The sequence below is a fragment of the Culicoides brevitarsis genome, chromosome 3, assembly GCF_036172545.1.
Source record: "Culicoides brevitarsis isolate CSIRO-B50_1 chromosome 3, AGI_CSIRO_Cbre_v1, whole genome shotgun sequence".
NCBI lineage: Eukaryota > Metazoa > Arthropoda > Insecta > Diptera > Ceratopogonidae > Culicoides > Culicoides brevitarsis.
In genome coordinates, this window is record NC_087087.1 from 18,692,710 (window position 1) to 18,717,226 (window position 24,517).

A 24,517-nucleotide genomic window follows, 5' to 3' on the forward strand; every position below is an offset into this window, starting at 1 on the left:
AAATTTTTGATTTGATTGGATTTATGATGATGGTGAAAAAAAAAGAAAAAAGGGATTTTTCTCGATTCAGTGTACCTACAAGAATATAAAGAGAAATTAATAATTAATTATTATTAAATATTTTGCGGGCTTGATTGGAGAGGTTCAAAGTTGATTTTATTTTTGAAAGGGAAAATATTTCATTAATTAATGGTTTCGGAAGGAAAGATTATTGTTTTAAAAGATAAATAAAATAAATATTTGTTTTGTTGTTTTTTTTTTAATTTTTAAAAATAATTAAAAGTAAAATTTAATTATTTTTTTTTTTTAATTTTTAAAATTTTAAAATTTTATTTTATTTGTGATATTTTTTTAATTACTAAAATCAAGTTAAAATTTTATTTCATTATATTTTTGTTATTTTTTCAAGTTATAGAATTTTAAATTTGACTTTTATTTTTTTCTGGTTAATTTTTTTATTTACACAAATAAATGTTAAATTTTTAGTATTTTTTAAATTGAAAATTTAATTTTAAATTTTGGTTATTTTAAACAAATTCAATTAATATTAATTTTTTTTAATTTGTTTATATTTTTTTCAAATTTTAAAACTAGTCAAATATAGGTTCTTGTATTAATTTTTTTAAAATCTATAAAAAATTATGTTAAATTTTAATTCATATTTTTTTATTTAAATTATTTTTAATGATTAAAATAAATGTTTATCTAAAAATTATTTTTTTTAATTTTTTTTTTATTTTTTGGAAATTTATTTTAAAAATAATTTTTTTTTATTTAATTTATTTTTTTTTAATAATAAAAAAAACAATAAATATTTATGTAAAATATTTTTCCCGGATTAATAAAAATAACATAAAAACTTATTAATTCGTAAAAATTCGATTAACTTCTAATAAAATAGTAATCTCTTCATTATCTCTCCGTGTAAGAAATCATTATCAATAAATTCTCATATTTTCCCGATATTCCATCTAAATAAATTCAATCAGATCCTATTTCATCAAATATAACGCCGATGTTCGTTAGAAATATTAATATTTGCCAATCATAACACAAACATACACAGATAATATTATTAAATATCGAATATTATTATTATTACATCATCTTAATACTTCATTTCACAGACACATTATTCACACAAATCTAATACAAATTTTCTTCTTCTTCTTCTTTTCTCAAGAATATTTAACCAAAGAGAGAGAGAGAATCAGACAAAAAAATAATAATAAATATATCATCAATGTAATAGTAAAAGTAAGCAAAGAAACGAGAAAATAATTTCATCATCATCTGTATAAATAATCAATTTTGTCCCTCTTGTGCGACGCTGAAAAAAAATAAAAAAATAAAATAAAAAGATGCTTTAAAAAAAAATAGTAATCATCATCATCTTGACAAATATAATTAAAATTATTAATATTAATATTATGTGAATTTTCAATATATAACTAAAAAAAATATTTATAAAAATTGATAATCAGTAACCTTCATACGTGTGTGAGTGTACAATTTTTCGCTTCTCTAGTAAAAGTAATAAAAGTTAATAATATATTAATAATAATTTATGGTACAAATTAAATAAAAAAAAGTGTGTAAAAAATATAAACGGCTTCAATATCATTGTAAATTTATCGTATCCTGCATTATATAATAATAATAATTAAATAATAATAATAAATTATAAAAAAATATAAAAAAGTACTACTAACGATAAATTTGGTTAGTGAGTCCTTTCCTCTGTGTATTTTTAATAAATAATATTTAATTTAAATAAATGGAAAGCAAATTATCCGTCGAAATGAATATCGCAGTGTTGTTGCAAGCAGCGGAATATCTCGAGCGTCGTGAACGAGGTAAGGCATTTTTCATCTATTTTTTATTATTTTTTTTTTTTTACTTTTGGCTCCAAAGACGAATCAAGGCTTCAAATTTAATCCTCTTCTCTGCGAATTTCGCTCTTCTTTATTTCTCATGTCAAATAATGAAATCATGTAAGCCTACTTCTTTCTACTTCGTCGTCTTCGGTGCCAGTAGGAACGAAGAAAAAAAAATTATATAATCCATAACATGTACTTGTCACTTATTTCTCTATCTATTCTCTTGTTGTCGTCTTATTTTTCGTACAATAATTTCGTTCCTGCATGAGAAAAATTGTCAGAAATACAGGTATTATAAATATATTGTGACAATGGGACATAAAACCCTCAATTTAATATTGAACCACTTTTCTCATGTGTGTGTGTTCGGTGTCTTGAAAAATAAAAGATGATATTTTGTGTGCGGCTTTAACTCTGAACCTGTGACAAGTACCTTTATTATCCACGTGTTTATTAGACAGGTTAAGTTTGGGATGCCAGCTAAAGGTGTTTGTTGCAAAAATCCGAGAAATTCTTTGAATGCCGCTCTACTACATGCGAGAAATACCGCACTAGACACACACACACATTTTCTGAAGGTAACACAATATAACCTCTTATTTTATATATTTTCTCATCTTTTCCTTTTCCCATCACACACACACACACACTTATTCATCTTCTTCACTTCGTCTTCCTTTTTTTCTTCTGTGTAACCAAAAGATTTTCGTAAACATGTAAATTTTGTTTTGTACTTTCCGAGAAAGTTTTCACATATACACACTGATGATGTGTCACCAAGTTCGACTCACTTCAACGTGTGATGTGATGGGAGAAAGAAACAGAAGAATATAAAGAAAAAAAGGAAATATTTTGTTCAAATATAAACTTGCTTACGGCTCTAAAATCAAACAAGAAATTCTAAAGGAAATTTATGACACAGTTGATTCGTTGTCGTTCTTGCCCAGTGGAAAATTTCGGCTATTTTTTAAGATTCTTTAAAATTTTCTCATTGAATTTGATAGTTTTTTAAAGTTTTTCAAGAAAATTTATAAAATTGAGAAAATTTTATATTTTTATAAAATTTATTTAGTAACTGGAAATTTTAATTTATTAAAAATTATTAAAAATTAAATTAATTTTTAATTTTAAAAATTAAAAATTTATTTAGAAGTTTTTTTTTTTGTATATTTAATTTTAAAAAATAAATTTTATTTGTTTTTAATTTTTAAGATTTTAACTGATGATATTTTTTCATTAAATTAATTTTAGTTCATATTTTAATTATTGTTTAAAATTTTTTGTAAATAAAATTTTTTTTAAAAGAATTTCAAAAAAAATTGATTTTTTGATCATTTACCATTTTTAATGTTTTAATTTTTAATTGATTTTTTTAAATAAATAATTTTATATTTAAAATAAATAAAAATAAATAAACAAAATAAATAAAATAAAAAAGTAAAAAATATATAAAAAATTAATTAAATTAAAAATTATTTTTTTTAATTTAATTTTTTTTAGTTTGACAAAAAATTAAAATTTGATTTAATTTTTTTATTTTTTAATAGAAATTATTTACAGAAATAAAAATTATTAATTAATTTTACCTAATCAATTTAAATTTTACCAAATTAAAAACCGATTTAAAAAAAATATTTTTTTTTAAGAATTTCAAACCGGAACTTGTTTTCAATTTCTTATGGTCTTAAAAAATTTTCCAAAATTTTCCACTGAGTGGCACTTTTTTTTGTGAAATATGGGTGATGATGGAATGAAAGTCGGCAAAATAAGAAAAATCATTACCGTTGAAATATTTCGTATTTTTTCTTTCGACTGAAAACTGCTTCTTTATGAAAATTTTGATAGGTTTTGACAAGCACTCCAGTAATCTCTTGGTAATCAAATCTTGATGACGACAAATACGCACTTTTTTGCCGTTCCATATATTGAACACTTTAATTTTCCTTGCTTCTCATTTCTGTTTTGGCATGACAACAATGCGATAAGCAAATCAAGGGAAACTTTGTGAGAAAATTTGCATGTGTTCCGATGATGTTGTTAGAAGAATGAAAATTTTTTACCATTTTTTTTGCTCTGTCGTCTTGTTGTTTGTGTGTCCAATATTTCTCCGTTCTGCCTTTTTTGTCTCGGATATTTGTTTGCTGTCCCATTTTCTGCACACACAAACACACTCATAGACACATAAAAGTACATATTTATTATTTCATAAAATATATTATGTATAGACATGTCTCTGTTGTTGTGCGGAGTGGCTCGTCGTTTTTGGTGCGAGGAAGACGAGGAGAGAACAGAGACAAACAATGTATTTTTTATGACAAAGTTTTCTACTTTGTTCCTCGGCACTCGGATGTCGCTCTGCGTAAGGATTAGATTACATCGTGGTGACATATATTTACAAATATCATGTGGCTTGTTGATGACAGAGAATATTTTTCGGGGGAAGGATGACACTGTCAAACTTTCTCGTCTTTCGCCTTGTGCAATTAAATGTGTGTTAACTTAAACATTTGCCAGAGATATCAAATATTTACTGTAACGCAAGCAATTATTATTCGCAAAATGTCTAAGGTTTTGAGTAACAATGTGGTTGCATCGCAAAATTAAATGGAGTGAAAAGAGGGAGTTCCGTTTAATATTTCTCTCGGATAAACTTTCATTTATGCTTTTTGAGGTAAAATTTTGCAAAAGTTTTCAAAACTAGATCTTTCCACATTTTCATATATGCGTTGCGAAAAATATCGGAGATGGCATGTGTTTCTTTGTTTCATTAAATTGGATGACTTTGATTTAGCGACTATCATGCAATTTTTTTCCGTGAACGAATTTTTTTGCATGAAAAAATGATAAGCAAACAAGAAATATTCATGACCAAGAAAGGTTTTTTAACGACAAGGTATTTTTCGGTGAAACATGATTCTAATATTTAAATATTAATTGTTTTTATGTTTAATTTTATATTTTTTAAAATATTTATCCTGTTGATTAAATATTTATTGGAAAAAATTTTTAAATTAATTTTTGTTTCATTTGAAATTAATTTTACTTTATTTTAAAATTAAAAAAAAAAATTATAAAAAAAAACCAAAAAATTAAATTTACCTTTTTTTAGTCTCAAGATTTGATTAAATTAAAGATAAATTTTTTATTTTATTTTTTTTAATATTTAATTTTTTTGACATTGGCAAGCATAATTTTTAAACATTTTCGAATAATTATTAGGAAAAGAAATTTATTAATTTTAGAGCAACTTTATTTTTTTTAGTTAAATTTTAAATATTTTTGCAGAAATAAAAATTATTTGAATTTCATTAATTTTTAGTTCATATTTTATAAACGTAAAAAATAGTTTTTTTTAACATTGGTTTAGGTGGAACAAAAAAATGAAAATAATAATTAAATCAAAACATATTTTATATTTTTTGTTAAATATGCTCGAAAAGTCTAAAATAAAAAATGATAAGTTTTTATTTATTTTTTTCTTTTTTAGAAAATTATTAATGAATTTTTGATGCAAAAAATATTAAGAGTACTATTTTTTATTCAATTCACCTATAAAAGAAAAAAATAAAAAAAATATAAAATAATAAAACTTAATGAAACAAGTTAATATTTTTTTCCATCACTTTTATTAAAACTTAAAAAAAAAAACTTTTTAATCAAACCTCAATTAAATTAATTAATATCTTGAGAATCAAAGAGCATTTAATAAAAACATGGAAATTTTTCAAACACCTCTCCAAGTTTCATGATGGAAAATCTCTTAGAAAATCCATTTTCCCTTGTTTTTTTTTTCTTCTTTATAATCTTGCAACGAACGATAATCCTACATGAAAGAAATTCACTTGAAAAAACAAACAAACAAACCTCTTTAATGGCATCATCGTGGATTAATGCTGTAACGTGAATTTTAATTATGTTAAAAGTGTAGTCATCCCTTTTCTCTGCTTTCTCGCTCGCAGCTTACGTAACAAAAGTGTAAAATCGACAAGTTGAACAACACACATTTGCATTTTATTCAGTTTTCATTGCTCAAAATCCCGATTTTAAAGTTCTCTCAACTCGTGAATAAAAATAGACAAAAAAAAAAAAATAGTGAGTAGTTTTAAATTTATTCAAGTATATCTCGCCAAGTGACTCGCGTGCATGTGTAATATCCATATACATTGCAAACGAAATGTAATCATAAACTTGCAAATCCCTTGTGTTGCTTTCGCTTCCAACAACCACCACCGCCGCCGCCGCTCACAAGCAAATAGATAGACAGACAGTGAGAGAGAGACGCATCTGAATGTATGTGAATATAATTTGAACCGCAGTTGTGCCGATCCGAACGAATGGATGTCTTTTGTACACACACACACACGCTATTATATTGCTTTGCTTTGTGAATTGTATCGCGAAATATTTATATGGTTGTGGGAAAAATAAATTAAAAGAGGGACTCGACGTTGCATGCATGCCGTCGCCGCCATGCCAAAGAGTAAGGCGAGTGCATCAATTGAATATAAAATGTTTGCTGCTATTTTTTTTTTTGAAGCCAGCCAAAAATTAATCATCAAAAGTTTGTGTGCTGCGATAGAGAGAACGAGGAAAATTTAAAAACGTTAAAATATTCAAAAACACGTATGCTTTCTTCAAACACCATCGACTGTGTGTGCGAACTGTGAGTTGTGTGAGTATCATCAACATCGTCATCGTCATCGTCGCCGTTGTCGGTATTGCAACTAAAAATACAATTTCTCTGTATAATAATATGCACAATCATCTACTCGCTAGGCATGTTGTCGATTTTCTACCACTTCATCCACTTTTCACACACATTTATTTTAAATGTTAAAAAACAGTCTTCTTTGCATTATTTAAAAGTGAGTTTCGTCTCTTCTCACTCGCTCGTAAAATTTTCAAAACCGATTAACAGAAACCCGGATATTTTCAATTTTACTCAATTTCTAATGATTTTAATTTTTTTTTAGTGAATTAAAAAAATACTATTTTAATACAGGGAGAGCTAAAATTTACTTTTTTTGTCCATATTTTTATTTTATAAATGGAATGTATTGATTTTCGTCTGAAAAATATTTTAATTTTTTATTGAAATTAAGAATGAAAGTTTTTAATAATATTTTTTAAATTTAATTTTAATTAAAAACTGTAAAAAAAATATTTCATTAATTTTTGTTAAATTATTTTAAGGTTGATTAATATTTAAATATAATTTAATTTTTATTATTAAAACTAAAATTTTAATGGTTTTTTTTAAATAAAAAAAAATAAATAAAATTTAATCAAATAAACTTTTCATTTTCAACCTTTTGTAAATATTTTTTTTCCTTTTTATGCGATTTTCTAAAAATTATATTTAATAAAAAAATAAATAAATAAATTATAAAAATATAATGAGTATCTTTGGGAAAAATAGAGAAAAATTTTACTAAATATTAAAAAAAAATAATATTTTTTCGAGATTCCTTAGAGGTACTGAACAGTTTTCTCTAACGTTTTTAAATTTTATTTTTAATTCATTTTAATTTAATTTTTTATTCAAAAAAATTTTTTCAAATTTTTGAATTTTTTTCACTAAAAAATTTAAAATTATAAAAAAATAACGATGTTGAAAAATTATGTCTATAATTTCTAACTTTAATTTTTTTTACTGCTAAATTTTATTAAATTACATATTTAAATTTTTTTTCGATTTTTTATTCAAGCTTTGCGTCACAAAAAGTACAAAAAAAAATTTTTTTTTGTAAAAATTACTAAAAACCGGCTAATAAATATCGTCGGTTAATCGGGATCCTCACTCACTCATTCAACAACGAGAAATCATGTCAATGCAATGGAAATTTTCCACAATTGTTGGAATGTGTTAAAAAAAATCGTATTATAATGCAGCGCATCCAACGCTGGCGTAAAAATGTTGAGCTTCAAAACACTTAAAAATAAAGTGGTTCGAGGAGGTATGAAGCCACAAAATGTACGAGGATTTTATTATTAAACGTATAATGATATTATCAAGCACACAAATCGCACATGGAGGAGCACCAACAATGACGACGAATACGACGACGACGATGATGATGATGGTGACGAATAGACGCACCAAGTTGCTCTCTACGTGTGAAGTGTTAGGCAAAATCGCATTGTTATTTCGTGCGGTACACTATTTGAATAATAGCAATAATAATAATAATATAAACACATGTTTCTGACGTGTTTAAGAATGCTTGAGAAATTTATAGTTTTATTCATGCAACTTATTCCGAACGGTTTTTCGTGTATGTCTGTGCGTGTAACGTATTGGGGGTTAGCACAATTTGAGAATTATTTGGGGGTGATAAGTAAGTGGTTTGAAACATTTTAGACGATATTCGGCGAAAACAAGTGTGCGGTTTTTGTGTGTTTGTGCCTAAAAGGAGTCGTTTATAGCAGCAAACGGAGGATATTTAAGCCATGATAATTAGTTTTGAATAACCTTGAAAATTTTTGGATCCCTTGTTGGTATCTCGATTTATTTGTTCTTTGGAATAAATGTCAAGAAAACTTGACTGCTTTGGCGCGGTAATGAAGATGTATGCGAAGACAATTTAATTAATTTTAAAATTGGCGTTTGAAGTTTAAAAATATCGCTTTTGTTTTAATTTCATTCAATTTCAATTTAGGTATCTAATGTGGTTTGTTTGTTCGTTAAAATATGTTTTCTGAAGATTTCTTGGAAGAAAGGTTATGTAAGGTTGTTGACTTTTAATCAGAGGGATCAAGGTTAGTATTTCGTTATTGAAAAAGTTTATTGACTCTTTGAAAGTGATTTTTGATTGAAAAAAATATTTGATGAAATGTGTTTTTACCTTTATTATTTACAGTAGCGTAACTAGCCGAAATTTTTTTGGGGCACATAGAACAAAATTTTTTTTGTGTCCTAAATTCAAAAACATTATTTTGAAAATTGAAATTTCTGGAAGGGGGGACACAGCCACCCCCAGCACCCTATGACACTACGTGGCTGACGAATATTTAAAAATGTAAACAATCTAATTAATTAATTCAATAACTAAATGTACTAAGGTGGGTTTAAATTGATATTGCGCAATTCGGTGGTGCGTAATACTGTAAATGTTTTTAATGGATAGATATTTAGTTATTAAAACCTTGCCATTTGGCTCGTCTTCTCAACTCAACTCGTCTAATCAACTTTTTTCCGACAAACTCCCCGAATCATGGGATTGCCGCCAGAGCATAGGTAGAAGCGAAATTGCTTTAATTCATAAGCTGCTAAAGGAGCTACGGTATGACCGTGATGAAATCCCTGAAATGCCAATCGAAGAAGAAACTATGAGAAAAAGACGTATCTTTCATAAAACCTGAGAATGTGCTAAACATATTGTGAATTTTGAAAATGGTTTAATGAATCAGCGACATTGACGAACTGAAAATCAAAATATTAAGACAAAATTAAATGTGTTCCCTTTGATTGGTCTTCATGAATTGTCTGTCTAAAAGCACGTCAGAAGGATCTGGAATTGGAACAGCTCGAGACCTGACTTGAGGATGTTGAAGTAGGCTATGAATTATGTATATCTCACCCTTCATTGGTGATTCGTAATATTTAAATGTAATAAGCTCTGAAATATTTGTTAATTAATAAATCATAAATAATCAGTCAAGTAATACAATAACAACAGAGGAACCGAAAATTCAAACTTAGACATGGTAGAGTTTGTTCCAGAATTTGGCAAAAGGTTTTTCAGTTTTGAAGGCCCAAACTTATTCAACAAACTCTCGCAGGAGATGAGCAAGATTCAGAATACGATTTCTTTCGTTAGAGCGATACATACTTTTCTCTCATCCTAAGGCGTAGCAAGCCGAAAATTTTTGGGGGAACACAGAGAACACGTGTAGCTCTTGATCCTCTAATTCTGAAGATTTTCTATGAAAACTTAACGTTTTTGAGGGGGCATTGCCGCCATATTGTTCCTATGACGCTACGCCCCTGCTTTTATATTATATATTTTTTTTAAATTTTTAATTCATTTTTTTTTCTTTTTTTAAGAAAATTTTAGCACTAATATTTAAAAAAAATTAAAAATGATTTCTTTCTATAATTAATTTTTTAGATTTATTTCTATATTTTATATATTTATTTGAATTATTTTTTTAATTTTTATTTATAGATATTTTCAACCGCCAAAAATGCACAAAAAATATAAGAAATCCAGTAAAAAAAAACTAAAAAATAGAAAAATGCAGTTATAATTTTAAAAACTGATTTTGAGCTGAAAATTCACAAAATTACAAGTTGAGCTTTTTTACCCAATAATTTCTGCCAAAAACCTCAGAATAAAGGCCTAAGAAAAAAAATAATAATTTTAAATAAAAAATGGCAATCATCTAGTTTCTGAAAATTTAACAGTTTTAATTCTAACTTGAAATTTAAAATTTTGTTTCCTCATCCCGAAAATATGAGAATTAATTTCGTGCAAGAAAGATATTTTCTCACAACATCTCAATTTTGATGTTTTTCTTATCCACCTGAAGGCGTTTCATAATTATTAATTCTTTCGAAGATATTATTGAGTTATAAACCTTCCAAGAAGTATTATGAAAATATTTACATTGCGAAAGTGCACATTCATCCATTTTTAACTCAAACTATTGAATTTTCAATCCAACTTTGAGATTTTCTTGAAAAGTTTTCTTTCAAATTAATCTCGTTATTATTTTTTTTTCGTTTATTAACACACAAAAAATTCAACCTTGTGAAAATATTTATCTGCATTCGAATAAAAAAAATCACAGCACCATCAATTACGATTATTTTTATTCGATGGAACCAATTTTAAAAGCAAACAAAGCTCATTTTTCCCACACAATTCAAATAACTGCAGATTCCACACAGTCAGACACACAAACATCACTAAATAAATTTGTCGACATCAGAGAAGAGAGGAAAAAAAAAATAAAAATATGAACAGACATAATGCATAAAAAACGGCATTATTCTTGCCATATATCGTTAATTTATGCTTGTATATACACAACGACAATTGCATCTCGCGCGACATAACTTTGTCCGAACATGCCAAGCCCAATCACAATCGCAGCCAACAGCAGACCCACCAGCTAGCGGCAGCAGCAGCATGAAATAATAGCAATAATAATAATAATAATAATTTTTCAGGCAGAAACCACAGCAGCAAGGATTTGAGTGCCACTGCATGGTACAAAACCGAATTCTACACGACGACAACGACGACAGCAAACAATAAAAAAACATTATTCGTATCTACATGCAATTTATTTGTGTGAGTGTGTGCAGTTTTCCACTCCTCTCCAACAGAAATATATTTCAACACAGAAACACATTATATGATTTTTTTGTTGTATTTTTGGTTTAAATTAAATATATTGCATTTTCCGTGTACGTTTGTAGGCCTCTCTACCGACAAAAAATGGGTGAGATCGATCTAATAAGAGATCAGATTGAACCAATAGGAGTCGAACTTACGATACCTTAAGGTGAAGGGATTAATTTAAATTCTTAAAGAATTTTTTTGGACTATTTCACTTAAGGAATCAATTTGACTCCTTAGGGCAATAGTTTGACTCCTAAGAGCTCACATTGACTCCTAAGAGCTGAGTTTGACTCCTAAGAGCTCAGTTTGACTCCTAAGAGCTCAGTTTGACTCCTAAGAGCTCACATTGACTCCTTAGAGCTGAGTTTGACTCCTAAGAGCTCAGTTTGAATCCTAAGAGCTCAGTTTGACTTCTAAGAGCTCACATTGACTCCTAAGAACTCCGTTTAACTCTCTAGAGCTCAGTTTGACTCCTAAGAGATCACATTGACTCCTAAGGACTCTGTTTGACTCCTTAGAGCTCAGTTTGACTCCTAAGAGCTCACATTGACTCCTTAGAGCTGAGTTTGACTCCTAAGAGCTCAGTTTGAATCCTAAGAGCTCAGTTTGACTTCTAAGAGCTCACATTGACTCCTAAGAGCTCCGTTTAACTCTTAAGAGCTCAGTTTAACTCTTAAGACCTCACATTGACTCCTAAAAGCTCAGTTTGACTCTTAAGAGCTCAGTTTGACTTCTAAGAGCTCAGTTTGACTCCGAAGGGCTGAGTTTGACTCTTAAAGAGCTCACATTGGCTCCTAAGAGCTCACATTGATTCAGGACTCAGTTTGAATCTTAAGGGGTCAATTTAACTTCTTAAAAGGCCAATTTAATCTCTTAATGACTCAATATCACCCATTTTCGATCCGTAGACCTCTTTAGTGCGAGAGAAACTTCAATGAGGCAAGGTAGCCGGCACGACGGCACGAGTTGTTGCTGCAACAGCCAGAACAAACAAATAACAGCACCGAAAAACGTCATATGTATCAAATTTAATAGCCAAAAAATATTTTTATGCTCGCTTACGTTTGTTAAATCCATAAATTTTTCAATATTGATTTATTTATAATAATCATAAAGCAGAAAAAAACTGCACACTAATAGATTTTTTTGTGTGTCGACAGAGCAGGTACCGGCACACATTTTTTTTCGGTGATAAAAACCAATCGGCGCTGCCTGCAACATGCGAATTAATTAATTGTAAGACAATAATGGATTAAATTGCGCATATTTTCAGGCAATAAATAATATTTTAGGCGATTTTTCCAGATTTTGTTGTAAAAAAAATGGCCATTCTGCGAAAAAAAAATAAATAAAAAGCTCTGAATAAAAAATTTAAATCCACGCAGTACTTCAAAGGATCGTAAAATTTCAATTACAAATTTACTGTGATTAATGTTCTCCTTTATCCGGTGCTATATTGCTTTGCTCTCAAAAATTTTGTATCCGAAACGTGCGTGTGTGTGTTTTTTGCTGCTCACGCACTCCTTTTTTCTGGGAATTTCTTGTGCGAACAAAATAATGACACTGCCAAAAATTTTATATTTGAATAAGGAAACGATATTTTTGTGTGTCTGTTGAGTAATTTAATTGCGTTAAACCTCACAACTGCTTTTTTGCTCATTCCGTGCACACCTACACACAGTCGGTATTCTTCTTCCGTTTTCGTCTTTGGCTTCATGATGAATCGAAAATTGAAAGTTTTTGTCGAAAAAAGTAGCTTTATCGCATTTAATTTTATTCCTTTATTTTTTTTTCGATTTTTTATAAATTTTCTTCATTTGTTGATCACAAAAATCTTACGATAATTTTAGGAATTTAATTTTTTTTAATAATTTTTTAATTTTCCACGATTTTCCGGGGTTTTTCACTTATTTGCGATTTTTGAATTACTTACAAGGTTTTTACGGTACATATTTAATATTTTGAAAATATTTCTACAAATTTTCCAAGGTTTTTCCAAGAGTTTTACCGAATTTTCCAAGGTTTTTCATTTCACACAAACAAAAAAAAATATTTTCCATCAAATTAAATGAACCATAATTAACTTGCTTCCGCTGATTCATGTTTCAATATGAAAATATTGAATTAGCAAATGGCAAAAAATCACATCAGTAAAGACAGACGGACAAATTTAGTTTTTCAAAATAATTTTAAAAATGCAGTAAAAACATGAAATGAAAAGCTGTCGTGAAATGACGAGCTTAACCGCATTTTTATTCGATTTTTATTTTCTTTAAATTAAAAAAATTATTTTTTTATAATTTTTCATAAAATTGTCTTTCTCAAAGACGGACGAAAAATAATTTTTATTTGTGAAATGCGGTAAATAAAAAAAATGTTAAGAATACACACGAAACATTTTCCGAATCAGATATATAAGCAAATTTGTAGTGAAAGCACTTTAATAGCACTTTTTAGCTATAAGCAACAACAACGCCCATCTCGGGTACGCACGCAGCACAGAGGCACGCTGACAACGACGACGACGACGACGCAAATAAAACGAAACGAAAAAGGGAAAAAGACATAAATTAAAGCAAATTTTATGTGTTTTTATGTATCTCCATCGGTATGTGTGCTTAAATGTGCCAAAAAACCTTTATCTATTTGTATTACAAACCATTTAACCTTTAAAACGTTTCATGAAAGTCATTTGTAGCTCTGCTAAATAGTGGCGGCAGTGTCACACATCGCCATTGTCTCAAGGAGGACATAATGAATAGCTAATAAGTCAAAGGACGAAAAACTGATATAATAATAATAAAATAATAATGACACACATACCGTGCATAGCTCTGATAAATTCCATTTAATTTCCCTTTAAAACTATTTTCTATTCACTTTTTTACTGCTTTTCACATAAAATCCTCTATTCATACCGTGAGAAAAAAAATAATTGAAGAAACTAAAGAAGTAAAAAAAAAAACTAAATAGAAAAAAGGCAACAAACGAGCGCGAGAAAATGAATGAGAAAAAGGGAAGGCAAAAGAGATGAGGCAAAGTGCAAAGCAATAAAATCGACCATTTACACGAAAAGTTCATTAAATTTCATTTTAAAAGTGCGCACATTTAACAAATTATATCCCGAAAGAATTAGTGCAGTTTTACACACACACACACACATTTCTGGCGCACTAACTGAAATGGCAGATAAACTGGTGGTTGACCTGAAAATAGTTAGCTAAGATTATGGGGGGATTTTAGTTGTCAGAAAAGGAAAATCCTCAGACTGAGATGGGTCAGATACGTCTACATATCTTACGGGAGTTAATATACTGCGACTGCAGTCACCCGTTCACGCATTTAAATTTCAACTATGAGAAAAAATGTTCTACATTTTTTTTTGTAGAAAAAAATTGGCTCCATTTGGAAATTTTATTCAAATTTTGAATTTAAAAATTTTTTAAAATTTAATTTAAAAATTTTTTAAAATTTAATTTAAAAAAAAAAATAATTTTCTAAATTTTGTTTTTACACAAAAATTAAAAATGATTTTTCTTTACTTTTAATGAAAATTTTTTATTTATTTTGACTTTTTTAATAATTCTAAGCTTGTTCTTTTTTACCAAATTTATTTTGAGGAATAAAATAATTATTTTAGAAGTAAAAAATCTCAAATACCTAGTTAATATTTTTAAAAATATTTTTTATTTTTTGAATTTTATTCATACAAATTTTATTTTATTTTATTCAATTTTAGTTTTATTTCTGTAACAAATTATTCAATTTAATTTTTAAAATAATTTTATTGAGATATGGTGAGATATTAAAAACGAAATTTGCACACTTTTTATATAATTTTATTAATTTTATTATTTTTATTATTTTTATTATTTTTATTTAATTAAATTAAAATTTATTTTATTCAACTGACTCCAGGCAGGACTTTTTTTTAAATTTAACAATTTTCAAAATTTTTAATAATTTTTTTTACATTTTTCGTGAAATTAATTAAAATAACTTGAAAAAATTTTTTTTTTTAGAATTTTTTAGTCTTAAAATGCGAATAGATTTTTTTTATCCTACATGAACTTTTTCTTAATCCATTTTTATAAATATTTTTTGGCAAAGGACGTTTTAATTGTTCATTTAAATTTTTTCATTACATTCGGATTTTTTTTTCCATTTAAACATTATTTTTATTTTATTTTCTTAATTTCCATTCCTTTGCATGCGAGCGAAATTAAATTTGTTTACTGGCAGCGATGCAGCACGGAAAAAAAACTAAATTAATCACTTTATGGAAATTTATTGGCCCAAAATGACGACAGCCACTACCATTAATTAGGGTTGAAGATTCCTGGAAATTTTTTGTTGCAAGTCCAAGTGTGCAATTCACCTTTTATTTTATTTTTTTTCATTTCTTTGTCTTCAAAAAAAAAAAACGTTCTTTTGTCCTTTTTAATTTCTTTATTTATCATTTTTCATCAGTCAGTCTGTCTCGTGCGCGTTATATAACGAAACGATGGAAAAGACCCAAAAAAAAAATAATCTTTTTTTTCGTCTGCCAGTCGCTATTTTTTTCATACTCATCACCTTCATTCATTCGCAAGCACAGTACACATTTTTATATTTATTATTATTATTATCCGCTAATGAACAAGTCGGATGTTTGTGTGCCAGACTTATATAAATTAGGAAAATGTCCTTTCATGTAAGTGACTAATATGTCTTTTGTGTGTCAAACAAAAAAAAAAGAAGAAAAAAGTAGTAAGTAAGGTTGAAAGTAGTACTTCTGTGATGTGACACAATAACGAACGTAATGAGCAGTGGGTATGTGTTTGAGTATTTGCTTGGGTCGCTGTTGATATATATGCATGGGAAAAAAATAAGAGTTTATTAACATTGAAAATTGTTGGTGACTAGCTAGCAGACATAATTAAGAGAATTTATTTTACTTTTTTTTTCTGTGTGACTCGGGGTGAACTAAAGGTGAGACAATTAATGACGCGGTTTATTATTATTTTTTTTGTCGTATTTTATTGATGGAGACATATTATGACGCCGTCGTCAGTGTTAGTCGCTATTTTGGGGTGAGAAAAGTTTATTATGTGCATTAACGAGTTTTTTTCTCGGAATTTTTGTTCGTGAAAAAAAGGTTCAAATCATAAATTTTAAGGAAATTTATTTATTTATTTTTTATTTTTGCTAAAGTACATTTACAGACAAATTTTCTTAGAAAGCTTAAAAATATTTGAAGATTTCTGGGAATCTGTGTCTGGACAAACTAATAAAATATTAAGATTGGATTTTGACATGATTTATTAATTTTTTTTATTTGGAAATATTTTCATTTAAAATATTTTATTTTATTTGCAAAATATTTTTAGATTTTTATTGATTCTAACATTCAAATTTAAGAAAAAAATAGATAAAAAATAAATAAATAAGTCGAATAAATTCAGAGGGAAAATATGTAGATTGGGAAAAATTATGATTAAATTTTTTTCATTTTTTTTATTACAGTAAAATTACAGTTTTTAATAAAATTATGTACCTAAAATACGAAAAATTTTGGCTTTAAAAAAAATGCGCATTATTAAAATTAAAATAACAAAAATATAAAATTTAAAAATGTAAAAACTCACCGTTTTACGTCAAAAAACCTTAAAAAAAATTACAAACAAAAAATTAAGAAATAATAAAATTATTTGCAAAAAATAAAGTAAATAAATTTGGGTAGAAATTGAATATTTTTGTAACAATTTTTGTTCAAGTACTTCAAGTATTTTTTGTAGAACCAATTTTAATTTTTTTTATTTAGCATACTTTAAAAAAATAAATAAAATTTATTCAAAAATGTATTTTAGAATTTTAAATCGAAAAAATAAATAAAAAAAATTATAAATTAAAAAAATAAAAAAATGAATAAAATAAAATAGTTTTTTTTAATTTTTTTTCTAAAAATATTTACATAAAATATAATTTTTTTTAATTTTTTCATACCTTAACTTCAACTTTAACTTTTCTTGACATTTAAAAAATCAGTAAATTTTTGCATGTATTTTTACGCAGTCTCATCTAATTTTACTAAACTTTTTTTTTTGTTTTTCCTTTTTATTTTATTTTATGAAAAAAATATTTTTTTAATTAATTTTTTTCATGAAATATTAATTCACTTCTCTTGCGTATCACGATAACATTTTCCTACTTTTTTTTCGGCAATCGATAGTTATTGCTCTGACAAAATTTAATAACTTCATATCACGAACCACCGAAAAAAAAGTTGAAACTTTGATTGAATAATTAGTCGCATTTTTAGTCAAAGCCTGTGAAAAAAAAAGTTGAAAATAAAATATTAATTGCTCTAATTAATGAAACAAACGCCTTATCAGAATTATGTGAGAAAAAGAAATATTTGACAGGTTGTTCCACTTTTCTTGCGTCAATGAATTTTTTTTTCGTTCGATAAATTGAATAAAAATGTTTGTGTAACAAAATTTATTAAAAATGATTTTTTTTCTATTTCTTTTCAGAACAAGAACACGGTTACGCAAACACTTTCACCGTTCCGAAAGCTGCCACACATAAATTGGCTCCACCGCTATTGCCACCGATAAATAGTGCGAAAGGCATCGTCGGTGGCAGCAACAATGCCAGCAGCATAACCACCTCTGTCATAGTCACCAATAATAATCGACGACAACGTGGCAAAAAAGGGCAAGGAAACCGGTAAGTGGTGTTTTATTTTCTGCAATTTCCCTTCGTCATTCATTACTTTAATTGAGCACCGCACCGATGTGGCCTGCGTGTGTGTTTGGGTACTTTTTTGAGTGTTCAGCAACAAAAAAAAAATATCGATAGAACTTTTTAGTGGTCGATACCACACATACAGCTTCCAAGGCAAACGCTATAAATCGTGGAAAAACTTTTTTGTCGTATAAAATTTCCTCGATATCGACAAATGCGGGCGCAAATGATAGGACGGTCCTAAAATGGCATGAAAAGAATTCCGGTAGAAATAATTTTCACCCTACTGCCAGAGTGAGGTACACACAAAAATCACACAAAAGTAAGTATCTAAATGATAATATGGCAATTAAAAGAAGATCAATTAAGAAAAGTAATTTTAATTATCATCAGAGAGAAAAAAAAATAAAAGTTAGTTGCAAATATAGCGCTATGGGCGGCAAAGACGAACGAAAGACACAAATAGCGAAATAAGAGATGGGCATCATTAAACTGCCGTATAAATAGAGACCAAGTACATAAAAGTAGAGAGCGAGAGAGAGACGAAAAGGAAAATAATAATAATAATAAAATGCCTTGCAATAAAATCCAAGCAAGAGCCGCGTGTATAAAAATAATAATAATAATTCCTCAAGTTGAAACGAATAATTGAAATGACTCGGCGTTGTTATAAACTCTTCCTTATGGTTTGTCTTCGGTGCGCGCGCGAAAAATTGAGTGCGGTTGAATCATTTCGCCTACAAATGTATAAATAGGATAATAATGGTCGGTAAAAAGACATAATTTTTTTTCTCTTCCTCGTTTTGCGGTCATTAATTTAAAATAAAAACGAAATCCCACACCGTTCCGCGCGCACTAACGAAAGATGCTTTGGCTTTTAATTATATTGTAGATTTTTTATTTACTTTTGCGCTCAAATGCAAATAGAAAGTCCATTTCCTTTTCGTTTTTTTTCATTCTACCCATTCATTCATGCTAAAATAGCTCTAAAGGTTTAAAAAAAAGTCTTTACGATTTTCTCTAGAATTTTTTTTATTATTATTTTTTTAAACATTTTTTTTTGTAATTAAGAAAAATAAATAATAAATGATTAAATAAAAAAAAATAAATAAATTAAAATTGAAAATTTTTTAATAAATAAATGAACTAAAATAATTAAAATTAATTAAATTTAAAATAAAAAACAGTATTATCAATATTAATTAAAAAATCATATTTTTAATAAATTAAAATTAATATTTTAAAAATAATTTATTTATTTTGAAATAAATTAATTTAACTCTTAGTGCTCTGAAAAAGTTTGTTTCGCAACGAAATAATTTTTTTAAAATTTTTTTTCAAATTTTGAAAGTTATAGTTTTTTTTTATTTTTTTTTATTTTATTTTTATTTATTTTTTTTATTTTTTATAAAATAAAATTTTAAAATTATAAAATTTTTTATGATAAATTGAAAAAATTTCTACCTAAACTTCAAGTTAAGTTCTTTTGAAATATAAAAATTAATTAAAAGAATTTTTTTTAAAATTTTAAATCAAATAAATAAATACAGAAAATTTCAAATAAATTCACAAAATTCAATTTTTGCAAATTCCATAAATTTTTAAAATTTATTCAGTTTTTTTTTTATTATAAAAAGGCGCTTTTATATTTTTTTCTTCACACCACTAAGCACAAACTTTTCAATCGTGGTTTTTATGTCTCTTTTCTTTTCTTCCTTAAAAAAAAATAAAAAACTCAAAAAAAAAAATGACAAACGTCATAAAAAATTACTTTGTCGTCGTTCACGATGAGTACGACGAACGACATGAACATCTCAAAATCTGCGACAGCAAATGAAATTTTATTGACGTTAAATAAATAAAAATATAAACGAAGCACATTTTTTGTCCGTCGCACACTTTTTTTTACTGCTGCTGAGTGGCTCTGCACGAGTCTGAAGCAAACTGCAGAACCTGTCAAAGACAGATAAATACTTACAAAAAAAAAATTATATATTTTAGCAGTGATGTTTTTGATGGTTTCAATTTTTTTTTTGTTGTGTTCGTTGCTTAGATTCGCAGGCTTCTTTTTTGTGTCATTCACATTCTCTCTAAGAAAAATACAAAATTACTGATTTTGCGTGAAATTTATTTTAATGAATCTAAAAAAAATGTCTAAAATTATTATTTTTCGAAAGAAAAACAAAAACTTTTGTTGGAAAAAGTGACAACATCTGAAAATATAAATAAATATTGCCAGAGACCTGGCCAGAACAGAAACAACAGCAATAATAATCATAACTCAACTTGTGCAAGTTATAGTTTTGAGATGGTAAAATAATGGCACGTAAAAGGTTGCATCGTTACCGGTGAATGGCGCAAAAGTGTATTTTTCGGAAAAGTTGCTTAATTGACTCCCGATTTCATGCAACATTTTCCCATATTTTCCATGGTAACGCGTCAAAGGAAAAAAAATATATAAATAAAACGAGCCCAACAATTTTGTATTTTATTTAAAATAAAATAAATTTTTCAGACAAAAGTGCTCTCCTTGTACTTTCCGATCGTGCTGCACGAGGAAATTTATGTGTGTATCAAAATTTTGTGTTGTGTCGAGAAAAAAAAATTAAAAGTGTACTCTAAAAAGTTGATCTCCGAACTTTGTTCCGCGTTTGCCTGCCTCACAAAAATTTATGATGGTTATGAAAAATAATGAGAAACTTTAATATAACTAATTTATGACAATCAAAATGTTAATTATTTTTCTCTCATTTCTTATTTTATATTTTATTCCTTGGCATTTTCACCGAATGTCACACAACTAAATATATTTTGTAACTTTATTTACGTTTCGGTTGACCACTTGTCTTGTCAATTCCCAATTAAATGTCGTCTTCGTGATATTTTAATTAAAATAACCGAAAAATTCTTCGGAAAGTCAACACAAAATGTCAAATGGCATTTTCTTCTTCGTGAAAATGAAATGCGAGAAAAGATAAAGTTACAGAAAAAAAGTAAAAATTTTAATGAAAATTTAATTCACTTTTCATCTTTTATTTTTTTTTGCTGCCAAAGCGAGAGACTTGATTAATACTGAAACAATAAATGCGAAATGAGGAAACACAGAGAATTTCGCTGCTAATTGAAATAATAAAAATATATTTCCTTGGAAGCCAAAAAATATAACACAACACAACTCTCGACAATAAACAACGACGTCGCAAAGCGAGAGGCGAAACGACGATGTCGACAAACAAAACTCGGGATGGCAAACATAAAATTTAATTACAACAATAATTTTCAATTATAACAAAAAATTAGTTTTCTCACGCAGACAGACGAGACTGACTTGTTTTTCGGGGGTTTTTTCACTTTATTTATTGTATTTGTATGGATGTCTGTGTATATTTACAGCATTCGTCATTCCGATGTGCCCTCATTTCTTGCTTCTTTTCCATTTATTTATACGAAAAACTGCTCAAGCGACAAATATTTTCTCTCTCTCTTCAATAAAAGCAATAATAATATATAAAAATCTGATCTGACAAAAAAGTGGCGAACGAGGATTTTCGTTGAAATTTTTCCAACAAAATTGCCGTTTTTGTCGAATCACGGACAGACATGCTGCAAAAGTGCTTGTGATATTGGAAAAACACTGAAAAAAAGTAACAAAAGACATTTTCTTCTGTAATATCTAATTGTTATCGACTAACTGTGAGATGTATACGTCTCAGTTTCAGATTGATATTTCTTTTTTTTATTTTGTGGAAATCGATGCCCAATTGCTTTTACGGACACAAAAGAAGTAATAATAATAATGCTTCTGGTATTAACAATTCTGTAACGATTCAATTCGTATTTGTTGTAAATACAGACAAAAAAAATAATTAAATGACAAAAATGTTGAGCACAGATGAAATGAAAAGAAGCGTCGTCCGTACTTATTATTGGTGTAATGGTATTTTTAAGGCATTTCAAAATTTATTTTGAAAGAAAGTTGGTTTTATGTCCAGAATGTCCGTCTGTCCGAAATGTCGTGTAAAATTGCCTTTGCTAATTCAAGTTTTGGTGTCATTCATTTATGACGTCATTTATTCATGATATCATTCATATAAAAAATCGAACATGCTAAGTCAGAAGGAAAATTTAAAATCTATCAGAAAATGGAAAATGAAAACTAATGAAAAACTCGGAAAATTTTAGGAAAATCCGGAAAATTCCTAAAAAATAAGAAAACTTAAATGTTATTGAACTTTAAATGTCTGTAGTTTTTTTTTTGTAAACAACGTGAAAAGTGAAAAATGTTGAAAAATTTCGTAAAATATCAGGAAAACTCAAATAAGTTCGAAAAAATCCGGAAAATTTGTGGAAAATTAGAAAAAAATTTTAAAACTTAAAAAAATAACATCATAAAGTGAGTGAGCATCATGAAAACTTAAATTCATGAAAAAATTCAAGAAAATCTGGAAAACTTTAGGAAAAACCGAAAAATTCGTGAAAAATTGAAGTCTTCAGGAGAATAAAAATGTTTGTGAGGGTCTTTTTATCAACGTAAAAAGTAAAAAAGTGAAAAATTTATTTTTTTTATTTATTATACAAATTCGAAAAATTAGAAAAAAAAGAATCTGGTGAAAAGATTACTTTGCGATTTAAAATGCGATTAAGATGATTTTTTACAGAACGCCTTTAAATCTCGTTTTTATTGATACATCAACACACATAAAAGGCAATAAAATAGGTGGAGAAATGTAACTGATCTGTAATTATTTTTCTTCGCTTTGTAACGACTTTGATGTTTTTTAAGTGGAAAATGTGGCTTGCTGGTTTGTCGTTTAAATGAAACACGAGCTTCTTTGATGCCGAACTGAATTTTTCGCTAAGGTTTACGCGTTTTGTATTTTTTTTTTTGTGTAATAAAGAGATCAAGTGACCCCTTTTTAGATGATAATTTGATCCACATCACACAAATTATGCTCTAAAAATTGCCCATTAAGCAGAGGTCCATTAGAGGATGAAGCAAACAACAACGAAAAATCAATGTAATGACGTTAGATGAACTTCCCTTCGCAAAAACAAAAAATCGTAATCAAATTCATTTCAAATTTACCATCATCAATATTTTTCCTTCATCTTTGCAGCAGCAAAGTTTTATGACAGAGCAAAAATTCGTCAATATTTTCCGATTTTCCCCAAAAAGTCTAACAACTATGTGAAACAAAAGCAATTTTAGACAGAAGTGTACCGAAAAATTGCGTATCAAATTTTTTTTTGTGTTAACATGCGCTACCGCTGTTCAAGTACTTACTTACCTATTGCTGCTATTGTGAGGTAAATTTGGTGAAATTTGCTGACTGGCACAATCTTTTTTGATTACATGACGAGAGAGAGAGAGACGAGGAAAAAAAAAGAAATAACAAGTGTATCAAATACTTCCGAAAAAAATTTATATAACGGAATTATTGAAGCAAACAATGAACCAGAGAATTTTGCGTTGGCAAAAATTTTCCCGAAACAAAAGATGAATTAATAAGTGTGTGTGTGTCTTATGGAAGAAGAAAAAAGATGATGGGACAACGACGATATTTTCATCGAGGGATCATTTTTAACATATTTTACGTTTATTCTTTTTTTTGAGTGACGCATTCTACTGGAAAATTCAAAGTCCATTGAGTGAAGGAAGAAAAGACGCATTTCTACAGTTTTTCGGTACACACAGAATGAAAAACGACAGTTTTTCTAGGAAAACACGTAGGGTTCGAACACAAAGAGTCCTGTTCAAAATTGAAGCTCACTAGGAATTACGAGGAATACTTTGACAAAAGCTTTTGAAAACACTACATGAAATTTATTTTTTCCCAGATTTTCTGAGAATTTGTTTAAATTTAAATCAAACAAAAAATTTTTCAGCCCTGGAAATATTTACTGGGCTCGAAAATTCAATCTAAAGAAGACAAGAGAATTTATTTTACTTAGGAATAAGTTAAAATAAAGTTGACTATTGGCTGAAAAGTCAACATAAAGACTATTTTTATTTATTTTAAGTCAAATATTTAAGTCAATTGAGTTAAATCACAAAAATTAATTTTACAATTGTAACCGGCGACAGGTAATGTCGCTATTACCTGTCGTCGGTTACGAGGCAGAGATGTCAATTTTGTGGCAGAGAGAAAAGAAGATAGACGTGCTGGCGATATTCTGGATAATTTTGGAAAAATAAAGCGATTGTTTAATTAATTGATTGAGTTTTCATAGTCATTGGGGTTACACAAGAAAAAAAAATTAATTGTTCATGCAAAATTTATTTTTTATTCTTGACTTCCACTTGCAAAAAAAATTTTTTTATGAATAATTGATTTTTTTTTTGAAAATATGTTTTTGACTTGATTGACTTTAGGTTTGGACTTGAGAAAAAGTCTAAAAAATCTAAAAGGTTTAAAAAAATCTAATTCTCAAACAATAGCATTGCTTTTGCCTTAAAAAATTTTCGACTCTGAATTCAACTTTGTATTTGATTTTTTTCTCTTAGTAGATTCTGATTAAATAAAAATTAACAGAAAATTTTTATTTTAAACTAAGAAA

The 24,517-nt window shown here is 27.5% G+C and overlaps 1 protein-coding gene across 1 annotated transcript in view; it reads left to right on the forward strand.

Moving 5' to 3' along the window:
- Positions 1-1,717: 1,717 nt before the first annotated feature.
- The window catches only part of LOC134835108 (max-interacting protein 1-like), a 121,926-nt gene continuing 99,126 nt past the window's right edge, over positions 1,718-24,517 (forward strand). Inside the window, exons 1-2 of the mRNA XM_063849973.1 lie at positions 1,718-1,856; positions 17,746-17,941. Of these exons, the coding sequence (XP_063706043.1) occupies positions 1,778-1,856; positions 17,746-17,941 (275 nt within the window). The 5' untranslated portion in view covers positions 1,718-1,777. The remainder of the gene's footprint in view (positions 1,857-17,745; positions 17,942-24,517) is intronic.